The sequence below is a fragment of the Elaeis guineensis genome, chromosome 13, assembly GCF_000442705.2.
Source record: "Elaeis guineensis isolate ETL-2024a chromosome 13, EG11, whole genome shotgun sequence".
In the NCBI taxonomy this organism is placed as follows: Eukaryota; Viridiplantae; Streptophyta; class Magnoliopsida; order Arecales; family Arecaceae; genus Elaeis; species Elaeis guineensis.
This window is the reverse complement of record NC_026005.2, coordinates 2,152,379-2,167,440: the sequence shown is the minus strand read 5'-3', so window position 1 is coordinate 2,167,440 and position 15,062 is coordinate 2,152,379. Positions and strand designations below refer to the sequence as shown.

At 37.1% G+C, this 15,062-nt stretch overlaps 1 protein-coding gene and 1 pseudogene across 2 annotated transcripts in view; one reads left to right on the top strand and one right to left on the bottom strand.

Annotated features, from left to right (window-relative positions):
• LOC105060936 (uncharacterized) overlaps nucleotides 1-15,062 on the bottom strand; it is a 58,186-nt gene that overhangs the window by 15,074 nt on the left and 28,050 nt on the right. For both annotated transcript variants that reach the window (XR_012136271.1, XM_073247548.1), the window contains exons 10-12: nucleotides 822-920; nucleotides 590-685; nucleotides 258-332 (exon numbers count right to left, since the gene is read on the bottom strand). Coding sequence is in view for 1 of the 2 variants with exons in the window: in XM_073247548.1 (XP_073103649.1) it covers nucleotides 258-332; nucleotides 590-685; nucleotides 822-920 (270 nt within the window). In the remaining variant the exon portion in view is untranslated. The remainder of the gene's footprint in view (nucleotides 1-257; nucleotides 333-589; nucleotides 686-821; nucleotides 921-15,062) is intronic.
• Nucleotides 13,219-14,303, top strand: LOC140853280 (uncharacterized; annotated as a pseudogene).

Genomic DNA, 15,062 nt, shown 5'->3' with positions numbered 1-15,062 from the left:
TGCTTATACTACAACACTACATTGATACAACATGAATTGGTATTACAGGACAATCCTTAATTATCATTAAGTCCTCAATTTCGACATTCGACATTCTCTTATTCCATATGTGCTTACGGTTTGATTTCCTGTTTCCCATTTCTCCTCGCAACCATAACAATAGAGCAAAATGCCATGAGCAAAGCTGATAATGATGTTTCAAAAGATGAAGATGGCATTTAATCAAGAACAAGAATACTATTGCTATATCTGCTGACCTGAACTGCAAACTGTCCGGTCCCACCAGCTGCTGCTGTAACTAAAATTGCTTGTTCAGATTCCATTTGTCCTGCCTAGAAGTACAGCATATACTTACATGCATGAACAGCAAGAATCAATTATATCCTGATATTTTAAATATAATAAAGAAAAAATACTAAATCTCATGAATGCCTGAGCTACATGATGATCACATAATGACCTGATATCCATTGTTTCAATCACAAACATGCTGCTAGACATTATGGCAACCAAACTCCAATATTGATATATAAGAATGAGTACAGTTTCTTCACAAGCACATATCGAGACCTTAAAACTTATGACATACCTTTTCTAGAGCAATTGAAGCTGTCAAACCTGATGTTAACATTGCCACAACCTCAGGATCTGGTCTAGGTACAGGAAGAAGATGTTTTGCAGGAACCTGCAGTCAAAAGTACGATACGTAGTAGTAGTTAATTAACACATTTGAAATCCTAGAAGATGAAATAGACTGTCAGAAATAACATCAAATAAGGATAAATTTAAAAAATAAAAAAAAAGTAAAAGAAAAGTAGTACCATTGTGAACTCAGCGTAACTTCCAAAAGTCATAAGAGCAACAGGAGTGCCAACTTTTACATGCACTGAATCACCAACAGCTGCAACTATGCCCACAGCCTGCAAAAAGATGATGTGAAGATTTGGCAAGGGAAAAGAAGAGATAAATGCGCTATGCCTCTGAAAAATTAATTAGCCAGTGCCAAGATTGTCTAACTGTGATCAAAATTGCTATACTAAATTCAGCAAAAATGTTCTGTTTTAACTGAAACATTTCAATTTTAGCAGATACTCAACCTTAGGGTAATCTCTAGATCATGAACACCAGATAGATAATCTCAAACATATCGTGTTTAGTTCAGCCTCACTACTGGGTACCATAAAGATCCTTTGCTGTAATGAATTTTGACTCTACCCTTCCTACTTTAACCACACTTCCACCAAAAACATTACCACAAGGTCTTTCATATGATGATCATGTGCTCCATTCACTTCTTAATGATATACCATTCCACATTGCTGCTGGGATCCTATGATCCACAAAGTAGCTGGATCAAATGGTGTTAGGCAATCTGGACTGAACCCCTGATCCAGATCAGTTTGGATTGTAAAACTGGGACTATACTCTAAGACCTGAAATGCCAAATCATGAATTCTACAATCCTTTGGATCAAAAAAACCCAGATATAGGTTGTGTTATTTCGTATTAAAAGTAATTAGAACATGCATCATCTACTATCCATCAATTTTTTCCCTATAATAACAGCTAATTCATCATTAGTAAGCTTCAAACACATAAAATAAGCAATCTCCTTAAAGTTTCATTAGTTCTTTGGTGTCTAAGACCTATACTCGAACTTGTTTTTCTTCAATTTTCTGAAACTTAGTTCCTCGGCTTATACAATGTTATACCTCAGAGGATAACCAAATCAATGCATTTAATGGGCAAAACATGCTTTTGTCGGTTGTAACCAAAATTGGTATTTACCTTATTTCTAAAGTAAAGAAGAAAAGTCATTTTCAAGATGCTACATAAGGTTCAAGATGTGAATAAGGGAGGGAAATCAAAAGCAGAAGGAGGTGATTTTGTATATTAAACCTGATAATGATGATTATGATGGTGCTGAAGACATTGCATCTCTTTCTTTGCTTTATATGGCTATATCTATAGTTGTACTTTCACATCAAATGGAGATATCCAATGTACCTATAGAGTAAAACTATATGAAATAATTAAATATGGTTTTTGGACATATGACTGGTCAAACCATTCTGAACTAGGTGGTTTAAGCCATATCGAACCGATCCGGTCAAGAATCAGAACAGTTTGGGCAGTCAGAACAATTCGGTCCCTTAAATAACCCCCGAGCCCCCTCCCTCCTATGACCTCTTTGACTATTCAACGTCTCTCTTCCCTCACTCTCCCCCCCTCTTTTTCCTCTTCTTCTTCTCTCTCCACCCCCAATTCACCTAGGGTTAGGCTTAGGGTTTTCTCTCCCCCTCCCTCCCTCTCTCTCTCCTCCGCTCCCTACTTCAGCACAACCCGGCATGGTATAGTACAAACCGAATACCATACCGAACCAATTGCCAACTAGTACGAGCCATGGTATCGATCTGGCAGATCTTGCTTAGGCATGCCATTTATAGGTTTATAGTTGTTAAAATATAAGGTTTTTATGTTTCAATATAGTGGTTTCTTAATAACTACTCACTTGATCTACAAACAAATCAGAGAGTTGCTTGGACACAGACATGAGAATAAGATTCAAACACCTATCCAAGTGTCTAACTTGATGATAGAAAAGGAGATATGGCAATAGATAAAAAATAATTGTAACTAGATTATATATCAACCTTTTAAAAACATAGAGTAGAAAACATTAAAAGACATTATCTATTAAGGTGTTTGTGGGTACATGTTTCTCATCCAAGCTCCAAAATGAGCTCAAGGATACAAGAAAATAATAGCTTAGAAAGTTATTTTAGTTGTCCACATCCTTGTCTATGACTAGAGACTGAAAGCAAGATATGCCCACTCACCAATGTCATTATGGTGGCTCATTGGGAAAGTCAACACTCCACTGTTCTTTGGAAAATGCAACTAAAGAATTAAATAACCACAACTCTTGACACATATCAAGCTCATGAATATGTATCCAACATGTAGTTGGAAGTGAGTCTCCAAGTGACATATATCATGCTTTTCAACTTTTCATGTTGTTCTACATTTTTGTTCAATGTTCAAAATAAATCAGAAAGAAGTTCATGATCTATGATTAAGTATTTAAATCTTAATCCAATGTGATCTCACTCCCTATCTGATTTGTGATAACACTAGTCTTGTTTCTAAACTATATGACATTTATTGATTATCATATGACTAGTCGTATATTTTTTCTTCTTTTAATGTCAACAGTACTTGTGATCATGTAGCACTCCAAAGGAACCACTCCTAATCCACCACTCCTAATCCACCATACTGCAAACAAAGATATGTCGAACCAATCGGTTTAGGGCATACCAAACTAGACTGGTCGGTTACTAACACAATTCACCCCTACAAAATGGCTTATTGCATCTCTCTCTCTCCCACGTTCGAAGCCAACTAGCATCCCTGCAAAGCCCCGAGTGTCTCTCCCTCTCTTTCAACGTCCATATCATTGGATCTGGAACCAAGGTTCATCATCTCGATATTAGACCCCATACCAAGAAAATCCTATTATAGTATTGTTATGTGGTTCGGTACGGTATGGTAGTATCAGTATGGAGCAGTATAGCATACCAATATGGTACCGGTATGGTATGATACATCCATATTGGGCAATACAACAAATTATGTTCGAAACTCTCGAAGTTCCACGTCAACGGAGCCAATCTTTCTCTCTCCCTCTTTCCCTCTCTTGAGGTCCCTATCATTGGATTTGAAGCTCCCTGTCAACTCTGGTTCTCTACCCCTCTCTCCTCTATCTCCAACTCTCTCTCCCTCCCTCTCCTCCTGCTCACCCCTCTCCCTCTCCCTCCCTCTCTTCTTGAAGCTCCCCATTGACAGGGCCTCTCCCCCTCTCCCTCCCTCTCACACCCTTCCTCTCCTCCCTCTCCCCCTCCTCCCTCTCCCTTCCTCTCCTATTTCAGCACACCCTAGCATGGTACGGTATGAACCTATACCATAACGAACCGATCATCGACCAGTACAGTACCTGGTACCGATTCAACAAATTTTGATTCAAACTTTATCAATCTTATCTATTTATCACTTTTTTAATTAATAGGATCAAGATAAAAAAAAATAGCTTTCTCTAGACAATCTCCACCCTTTCTTGCAGAACTAGAATCCATATATACCCAAGGTTTTACATCCTAGTAGGATGGGAGGCGTCCCAGCCATCCCATCCTATTTCTTTGAGAAATGGGGCCAAGATGGGTTCAGGATGCCTAAACCCAACCACACAGGGAGAGAAAAAGAAAGAGACGAGAAGGAAAGGAAACAATGATGAAGAAAAGAAAAAAAAAGGAAAGGAAAGAAAAAATGAAAAAAAAGGGAGAAGAAAAGGAAAGAAAAAGGAAAAGAAAGAAAAGAAGGTAGAAGAAACCAAAGAAAAGAAGGAAAAAAATAAAAATAAATAAAAATAAAGAAAGAAAAGAAGAAGAGAAGAGAGATAGAGGACATCTACCAAGATGCATGACCGAAACTATTGCCGAGATGGGACAGGATAACAAAGTGTCCCATTCCATGGAGAACATAGGAAACCTCCATCCCACCAAATTTAAAACCTTACATATATCAACAATATTTGGAGTTACATACCTCATTTTGGTACGGTTATTGTTTTAGACTTGGTCAGTAAAGTCTTTGTCCCACAATTTCATTGCAATGTTCACCGCTTGCCAGCCTCATCAACTATTTTATATAGAAATAGCGAGCATACAATTTCTATAAAGTTCAATGTAGACAGAATGCTACTGGAACCACCCCACTCTTCCATCCACATTATTATTATATTAGTATTTTGCAGCATTAAATCTGAATACTAGTAATAGCAACCGCATGTTGTCTGCTAAAATTGTATCAAATAGCCTATGAACAACAATCAACAGCATACAGCCAACGGATGAAAATCAGAAAGTCTGCCTACAGCATCCATCCATCATGATGGTTGGATGGATGGATGGATGCATGATTCATGCATGCATGCATATGTGTGTGTGTGTGTGTATGCATATGTTACACATACATCCATTTTGGCTCATTGATAAATTTTGGTGGTGATAGAAAGTTCATATCCTGATCACAAGGCGGGCAATACTTTTCAGGAATAGCAATGACTTTAGGTATGTCTACAATTAGATGCAAAGACATTGTCGTTGGATATAGATTGTTAAAGAAATAGAAATTTTGCAATAGCAATATGACTCATTTATAGAGAGATAGAGAGAGAGGGAGAGAGAGAGAGAGTAACTTGGCTACACTTGAGTAGATCTCTACTCAGATCCGATCAAATCTAGATCGGATGATACGGATCCCACATTGATGAACTACTTATGTACCAAAAATCATGTGATTTAAAGACCCCTAGCCCATACATCAATTGGTCAAAAAAATTGGACAGTTTAACTAACATGAAACAAAATATTGGAAGATGAGTGAATATCATAATAAGTTGTCAAGATCATGACTACTACGGTAAGTATGACCTTAAGGATTCCAAGATCAGATATCATGGCTATTATGGTCAGAATATCATGGCTATTATGGTCGTAAATATCATAGCTGTTATGGTAGTGATTATTATAGATTCCCGGGTCAAATTTACCGTATTGTTAGACACAATTGTATAGCTTCCATAAGTGTGTGGATATAATTGTAAAGCTACCATAGTAGCTATTCTATTTTAGTCTATTTAAAGAGCCGTATTCATGAAGTTGAAGAAGAAAAATAAAAATCTTTTTTCAAATGGTATCAAAGCCAGGTTAACCCCAACCATCGACCACTCTAAAAACCACCGAGCCACCGCCGGCTAGGGCTGGAACATCACCAGCCGCCGCCGGCCAGGGCTGGAACATCACCAGCCGCGCCGCCAACAAGCCCTGAAAGAGGCTCCCTTGCCGCCGTCTGCTGTTGCTGTTCAAACCTACTACAGGTCCTACCGCCACCAACAAGCCCTGAAAGAGGCTCCCTTGCCACCGGCTAGCCACTGTCCAGCCTTTATCGATTTCTGTTCCGCTACTGATCATCTTCGATCTATTTTTCTGTTGCAATCAAATCTTGGTTTAACAATATTTCTTGATCTAAGATGGTGAAGACAGCGATGACAAGATCAATCGAAGACAAAGGAGACTCATCCAGAGCCACAACAGAAAGGAGTAATACCGTCACCGACATAGCTCTCGAGGCAGATTATTCCACTGGATCTGCTCTTCCACTTACCATTCACACAAAACTAAATGGTACAAATTACTTGGAATGGTCGCAATCAGTCAAGTTGGCCGTGAAAGGTCGGGCCAAGTTTGGATATCTGACGTGTAGTGTCAAAGAGTCCATTGAAATTGATCCCAATTTTCAGACTTGAACGACAAAGAATGCATGGTTATGGCATGGCTTCTCAATTCCATGGAGCCAACCATTACAAAGACCTATTTATTTCTCTCAACAGCGAAAGAAATCTAGGATGCTATTAAGGAGACATTCTGATCGGACAAATTATTTCCAAATCTTCGAGTTGAAGTCCAAGCTATAGCGATCAACACAGAAAAATCGAGATGTTACCACCTACTACAATGAGATGGTAACACTATGGCAGGAGTTGGACCTATATCGCATAGTTGAATCAAAGGATCCCGAGGAATGTGCAAGACAAAAAGGGTGAAGATGCTGATAGGATGTATATATTCTTGGCCAGTGTGAATCAAGAATTTGATGAGGCAAAAAAAAAATCTTGAGTCGGAAGCCATTGCCCTCTATTAGGGAAGTATTCTCTAAGATCCAACTAGAAGAGAGCTGGAGGAAGATTATGCTTTATTCATCCTCATCTCGTGTTACTCCTGGAGCTGAAAGTTCAGCCCTTGCAACCCAAAAATCGAAGGCAGAAGGAGAAAAGAAAAAGCGACTATGGTGTGACCGTTGCAGGAAGCCGGGGCATACTCAAAAGACTTGCTGGCATCTTCACGGTAAGCCTCCTAACCAGAAGAAGGCCAATGGGAGAGCTCTTCAAACCCCCACTGATAATACTCAGGAGAAATCGATCGAGTCTGACTCGGCTAACTTCACGAAGGAATAACTAGAGCAACTGTATTGGTTGTTTAAATCTCCACAGTTCTCCACCACTCCTTGTTCTCTAGCCCACCGAGGTAACTCAATTGTGTCATTCAATACCTTCCATGATTTTCAGAATCCTTGGATTATTGACTCTGGGGCAACAGATCATATGACTAGTTGCTCTCAATTGTTTTCATCTTATAGTCCCTATACAGACAATCAAAAAATCAAGATTACTGATGGATCTTTTTCGGTAATTGCCGGAAAGAGTTCGATCATGGTCTCACCTACACTGACCCTCCATAATCTCTTTCATGTTTCCAAATTATCCTGTAATTTATTGTCCATCAGTAAACTTACCTATGATCTGAATTGTCGTGCTAATTTTTACCATTCTCACTATGAATTTCAGGATCTGACAACAGGGAGGACGATTGGTATTGCTAGAGAAAGAAGACTTTATTTTCTTGAAGATGGATCACGATTTGGTAGACTTGTTCAGGGTACCTGTTTAGAGCCTGTTTCTTTTTTACTGATCATGAAATAATGTTATGGCACTATAGATTAGGCCACCCAAGCTTTCACTATTTAAAACATTTGTATCCAAATTTATTTTTGAATAAAGATCCATCTTCATTTAAATGTGAAATTTGCATTTTGGCAAAATTACATAGGACTGTTTTTCCCTCACAACCATATAGGCCAACACAACCTTTTTTATTAGTTCATAGTGACGTGTGGGGACCCTCAAAGATTCCTACAGTTTTAGAAAAAAAATGGTTTGTCTTTCATGGATGACCATACCAGAATTAGTTAGATGTACCTACTAAAGAAAAAATCAGAAGTTGCTAAAATTTTGAAAAATTTTTACTTTATGGTTCATATCCAATTTAACAAAAAAATTTAGATTTTTCGGAGTGACAATGGCAGAAAATTTTTTAATTCAACTTTAGGGCAATTTTTCTTGGAAAAGGATATTATTAATCAAAGTTCTTATACCAATACCCCACAACAAAATGGGATTGCGAAAAGAAAAAATAGACACCTTTTGAAAATTGCTAGAGCCCTTCTTTTTGCAACTAATGTTCCTAACTATCTTTGGGGTGAAACAATTCTTACAGCCACGCATCTTATTAATCGCATGCCCTCAAAGATTTTGAATTTTAAAACTCCCTTGCATGTTTTTACAAAAAAAATTTCCAACTCTCAAATACCCTTTAGTCTGCCTATTCGATTGTTTGGTTGCACGGTTTATGTCCATAATTATGATCAAAATCATGAAAATGAAAAATTATGATCAAAATCATTGATATAAAAACCCTTCAAAATATTTTTAAATAATGAAGAACTTGAAGGTTCACCTGTGGTCCCACCACATAATCATGATCAGAATGAAAGAAGTAAACATAGACAGGCGCTTTGAAAAAGTCTACTCTAGAAAGGATGTTCTTCAAGAAAAAAAGTTCGAGGCTTCTCTTCATAGTCATGAGTCTGAATCAGAGCTGGACCGAGATTCTTCGGATAATTCTGATTCCAATTCTAATTTTTCAATTGTACCCAATGAATTAAATCTTCCCACTACTGTTCGTAAGGGTATTAGAACATGTACTAAATACCCAATGTCCAAATATGTGTCCTATACTAATCTATCACCATCTTTTTCAGATTTTTTCTCTCACCTTTCTCTTGTGGAGATTCCAACAACTGTGCAGGATGCTCTATAAATTCCAGAGTGGAGGAAACTGTGTTAGAAGAGATGCGGGCACTTGAGAAGAACAGGACTTGGAAAGTAGTGGATCTTCCTAGAGAGAAGAAGACAGTGGGTTGTAAGTGGGTGTTCACTATTAAATACAGATCTGATGGGTCTCTTGAAAGATACAAGACGAGATTAATGGCAAAGGGGTTTACACAAACCTATGATATTGACTACATGGAGACCTTTGCACCTGTGGCCAAACTAAACACTATTAGGATATTGTTCTCATTAGCTATTAACCTTGATTGACCATTATAGCAGCTGGACATTAAAAATGCATTTTGAATGGGGATTTGGAAGAGGAAGTTTATATGACTGCACCTCCTGGCTTTGCTACAGAGTTTGGGTCCCGTAAATTTTTCTATGAAGTTGTACTGCAATAATAAGGCTGCAATCAGTATTGTCTATAATCCAGTTCAGCATGACCGCACCAAATATGTGGAGGTCGACCGACACTTTATCAAGGAGAAGCTTGAAGCAGGAGTTATTTGCATATCGTTTGTTCCCACTTTACAACAAGCGGCCGACTTACTTACCAAAGGGCTGTCCTCTCATCTTTTTAATTTTTTCATTGGAAAGTTGGGCTTACTTGACATCTATACGCCAACTTGAGGAGTGTTGAAAGATGAGTGAATATCATAATGAGTTGTCAAGATCATGACTACTATGGTAAGTATGACCTTAAGAATTCCAAGATCAGATATCATAGTTATTATGATCAGAATATCATGGCTATTATGATCGTAAATATCATAGCTATTATGGTAGTGATTATTATAAATTTCAGGATCAAATTTATCCTATTGTTAGACACAATTGTATAGCTTCCATATGTGTGTGGATATAATTGCAAAGCTACCATAGTAGCTATTCCATTTTAGTCTATTTAAAGAGCCGTATTCATGAAGTCATGAAGTTGAACAAGGGAAATAAAAATCTTTTTCCACACAAAAAATACATGCTTTTTCACCTCTTAATGCATAAGCTAGGGGTGTTCAAATCATTTGATTTTTTGTGTGAGCAACTTCGAGGTAGTAGATCATATCCAATAGCTCAGATTATCGATGAGAAACCCCTATCATCAAATTACATCCAAATGGAAATCCACTTGAGTATAACCAAGTCAATATCCCCCCCTCTCTCTTTATATGCATGTATGTATATTATTTTAGTATACAGTGCTACTGAGAGAGGTCATTGGTACTGGAAAATTTTTATATTAATGTAGACATGTTAACATGGTCCATGTACAACATCAAGCAATGTAAGAGTGAACAAACATAAGATAATGGCCTTTGCAGGACTTCTGTGGCACAAAAACTGAAATGCTTAGGTGCCACAGCTTGCGCACATCATCACCCCATCACCCCTTTTAAGTAAATAATTTTTGTTACTTAAAAACTAAAGCCTCTAGAAATCAATTGACGGTTGACATATGCAAGATTGGAAGCATGTCTAAGATGTGCAACCAGCACAGGCATGACACACTAATCAAAGTTTCAAAATCCAATTCTGGACTAGAATCGGTTAGGAATTGGGTCCATACAGTAATGGGACAAAACTGTACGAACACTTGAGATGGTCTAGCATCCTAGTAATTCACTTGGATGCCCATATTGTTTGTTCTTTTCTACTTTTTCCTCTTGTTTGTTGTTTTCAGTTGTTTAGATGCCTCTTAAGGTTTGTTAAGGTCATAATTTAGGATCAGGGAGGTTTTTGAGCCCATGATTAGATTTATGATGTTGGTTCTAACAACAACCTGGAACTTTTTGTTTTAACACATTTATTTGGAATAGTAAATGCTACTTGCGATAGGTTTTCTCCATCTTTTGTTTCTTAGGGAAAAGAAAAGACCTCAGGCCAAAGAATGCCGTACCAGGCCGAATCGCCCGGTACGGGCGTGCCGAACCAGATCGACAGCCAGCCAATCCGGTTTGGCCATTTTTTTTGAAAAAATACCCGAATCGTACAGTTCGACACGATTCGAAGCCATACCGTCCGGTCTGATTCGATGCGGTTCGAGCCATACCGCCCAAAATCGGACGGTATGGCTCAGTTCGATATGGTTCGGCATTGAACCAAACCGTACCGACAATAACATGTGGGGGTGGGGGGTGTGGTGGGATCTGGGCTGTCATTTAGTGGCAGCCCAGATTCTTTCTCTGAGAGAAACCCGAGAGATCTCAGAGAACTTCCGAGCGCTCTCATCTCTCAGGCATTCGATGACATGAGCCAAAAAATTAGAGAAAAGAAAAAATTCCGTCAAATTGCAGCACTTCTTTGAGACGCTGATTTTCGATCGGGAGTAAGTAATGTATTATTCTTTTAGTAAATATTTTATTTTTTATATTTTTATGGCTAAAAAAGATAAAATGAAGAAGTAAGAAAATAAGAAAAAAATGTCAAAATTTTGTGATTTTGGTATAATTTGATCATATGATAGATCTTTGGAAGATCTACATTATGACACTAAAATTGTTGATTTTCATTAATTATATATTTTTTAAATATATATATTTATCGTAAAAAAATTATTAAAAAATAAATTCAAAAAAAATAAAATTAGAGATTCAGAATCATATTTAGAATGATTCAAGCTACTTGAATCTAACCTTGGATTTTTTTAAATTTTTGAAATTAAAAAATATTTTTATAATTATTTAAATAATAAAAAAATATAATCAAATAAAAAAAATAAAATTAGTACTATATTTTATCTAATTCAAAAATATTATTTGAAGCATATAATATTTTTTAATTTATGTTTTAAAATTATTATTAATTTTTTTTTAAATTTATATATAATTTTTTTTAATAATTATTAAACTGCTGTGTTTTGTTATGCTTACAGAAATAAGTAAGAAGAAAGATTCGGAACGTGACATTGATTGAAATTATTAATTATATATTTTTTAAATATATATATTTATTCATAAAAAATTATTAAAAATATAAATTTAAAAAAATATAAAATCAGAGATTCAGAATCATGTTTAGAATGATTCAAGCTACTTGAATCTAATCTTGGATTTTTTTTAAAATTTTTAAAATTAAAAAATATTTTTATAATTATTTAAATAATAAAAAAAATATAATCAAATAAAAAATATATAAAATTAGAACTATATTTTATCTAATTCAAAAATATTATTTGAATCATATAACATATTTTGTTGAATTTATGAGTTTTAAAATTATTATAAAATTTTTTTTAATTTATATATAATATTTTTTTAATAATTATTAAACTATCGTGTTTTGTTATACTTGCAGAAATGGTTAAGAAAAAAGATTCAGAGCGTGACATTGGTTGGGATCATGGTGAGATGCTCTCGGCTCGGCATCATTGAAAATGCAAATTGTGCAACACAAAGTTCGAGGGGTGAATAGGTTGAAACAGCACCTGATTGGTGGTTATCCTGATGTGTCCATGTGTCGAAAATGCCCACAGGAGGTCTGACAGTTGATGAAGAAGCACCTCACTGATTCAAAAGTAGCGAAAGAAAGGACACAGCAGAAAAGGATGGAGGTGGACCGTCGAGTTGCAGAGCCATCTTCCTATCACTCTAGAGAGTCAGAGGAGGCTTCCGCTCCAGATGATGAGAAGGCACAGATTGAGGTTGCCATTCAAACGAGCTTGGATGATCAGTACTGACGGGAGGAGATGGCCAGAGATATAGAGCGATTTAGACCATCATACTACGAATCGGGTCTGGATCAGCAACCGATGGGGAAGAATCCGAATTCAAGAGGACTACCTTAGTCAGAGAGCCCGATGGTAGAGGGAGCAGATGCAGTATTTCATCTTTATTGAGAGCTTTTAGCAGTAGGAGGTCCTCCAGAGATATTCTAGCAGGAGCCACCATCCATGATTTGGATCCATATGCTTTTTTCAGCAAGGATTCAAAGCAGCAGAAGATTGACACTATGGTGAAAAAAGATAAGAAGAAGGATATGTGGCAAGCTATTAGATCATGGTTTCATTTCAACTATATTCCAGCAAATGCAACAGGCAATCCTTACTATCGATCTGTCATTTCAGCCATAGAGGCTGTCGGTCACGGTGTAGATCCACCAGGATCTAAGGACATCTATGGTCAGCTTCTTGATAGTAACAAGGAGCATCTGCAAAGATGGATTACTTCTTACAAGAATAAAAAGGCCTACATACGGACTGACAGTGATGTGTGATGGTTGAACCGATCCTACTAGACAGCATCATTAATTTTTTGACATACTGTGATGAAAAAATATTTTTTCACAAATCAATTGATACTTCAGATAAGATGCACAATGCCGCATATATCCTTGGTTTGATAGAGAAGGTGATTGATTCAGTGGATGAGCAGTATGTCGTGCAAGTCATCATAGATAATAGGCCATAATATAAAACTGCTGGAGAGTTGCTAATGGAGCGGCAACCACAGATATATTGGACCCCATGTGCTGCACATTGCATTAATCTTATATTGATGGATACTGGAAAGATTCGTAAAGTGCAGCAGGTAGTGAAGATTGCCCAGACTATTACCAGATTCATCTACAATCACACATGGATCCTTTCATTGATGCGGACATATACTGAGGAGAGATCTTGAGACCGGATGTCACACAATTTGCTACCAACTACATAGCACTTGATAGTCTTCTTCAGAAAAAAGCAGCCTTACATCAGATGTTTGTCAGTGCCGAGTAGCAGGAGAGCAGATATGCGAGGGCTGGCATCGATAGAAGTCATATGGAGAATTTGGTGACGAGTCAATCATTCTGACAGCGAGCTAAGAAGATAGTGAAGGCTATTAAGCCATTATACGAGGTGCTTCACGTCATGAATAGTGAAAGATACCCCAATATGGGCTTCTTATATTACATGATGGAGAGGACAAAGAAACAAATCAGTGAGAATGATCCGAAGCATGCTCAAAAATTCATTAACATTATTGAGCGCCGTTGGGACTATCAAATGGATAGACATTTGCATCTAGTCGGTAAGCATGGATTCCAGAATACTTTAAAATATTTCTTTTCTTATACCTGTAAAAGTGTACTTAATCAATTATGAAATTTATCTGCAGCTTACTATTTGAATCCGAAATTCCAGTATACCATTCCTAGGATAGATATGGATAACGAACTTCTTGCTGCTCTTCATAATGTGATATATAAGATGGTGCTCGATCCAAAAATCGCATCCTTATGTCCGCAAAAGGTATGCTAGTTTAAAACAGATATGATTATTCAACTGAATTCGATCTGTACTTAACGATATATAAATTTAATAAATATATTTTTTACAGACGAAATAGTTTAGAGAGGGATCAGACAGCTTTGGAGTCCCATCAGCTGTCGTAAGCCAAAAACAGATCAATCCAAGTAAATTACATATCAATAATGAGCAGCATAGATTGACATCATATGCCTAATAATATCATGAAATTTGATATGTAATTTTACTTTGCAGTTGAATGGTGGATTCATTTTGGAATGTCTGTAGAATATTTGAGAGGTGTGGCTGTCCGCATTCTTTTTCAGACGGTCTCTATTAGTAGCTGTGAGCACAATTGATCGACTTTCGTCCTTATCCACAGCAAACAAAAAAATCGTCTGACACAAAAGCACCTCAATGATCTTGTATATGTTCATTATAATCTGAGGTTGAGGCTAAAATACGTTCAGAAGGAAGTACAACTGAAGTACACTAATCCGACACTAGATGATTATACTGACAAGGACGACGATTCGATCATTAGATGGTTGCATATCAACAGTAAGAGCCAGATTATGATGAGCCGGGATCCCCTCCACAACCATCAATATGGTAGCTGGGGAGATCAGGATGGATCCAGGACAATGGGCAAAAAAAATATTCCACATAAGGTTCCAACTGATCAATCATAGCCTGAGGGACAGAACACTTATTCATCACATGACTCGATGTCCAATACATCCTCGCAGAGATTTGAGCGAGAAATATTTAGACGAGATCGACGGTCAGCAACAAACATCTATCCTCTCAATCATAGGAAACTCAATCACACAGGGGCATAAGGAGGAAAAAAAACAGTTGCATGTGCACCACTCTCGAGAGTACAAGAGCTATCTGATTCAGATTTGAAGATCAGGAAGAGTGATGATGGTACTAATAGTAGTAATCATGAATCTGATGACCAGAGAAGAACTGGAGGATAGGAGACCACTGCTTATGAGACAGCCGCAGAGTGATTCGATTCATCGGTGAGTCCCAATTTATACA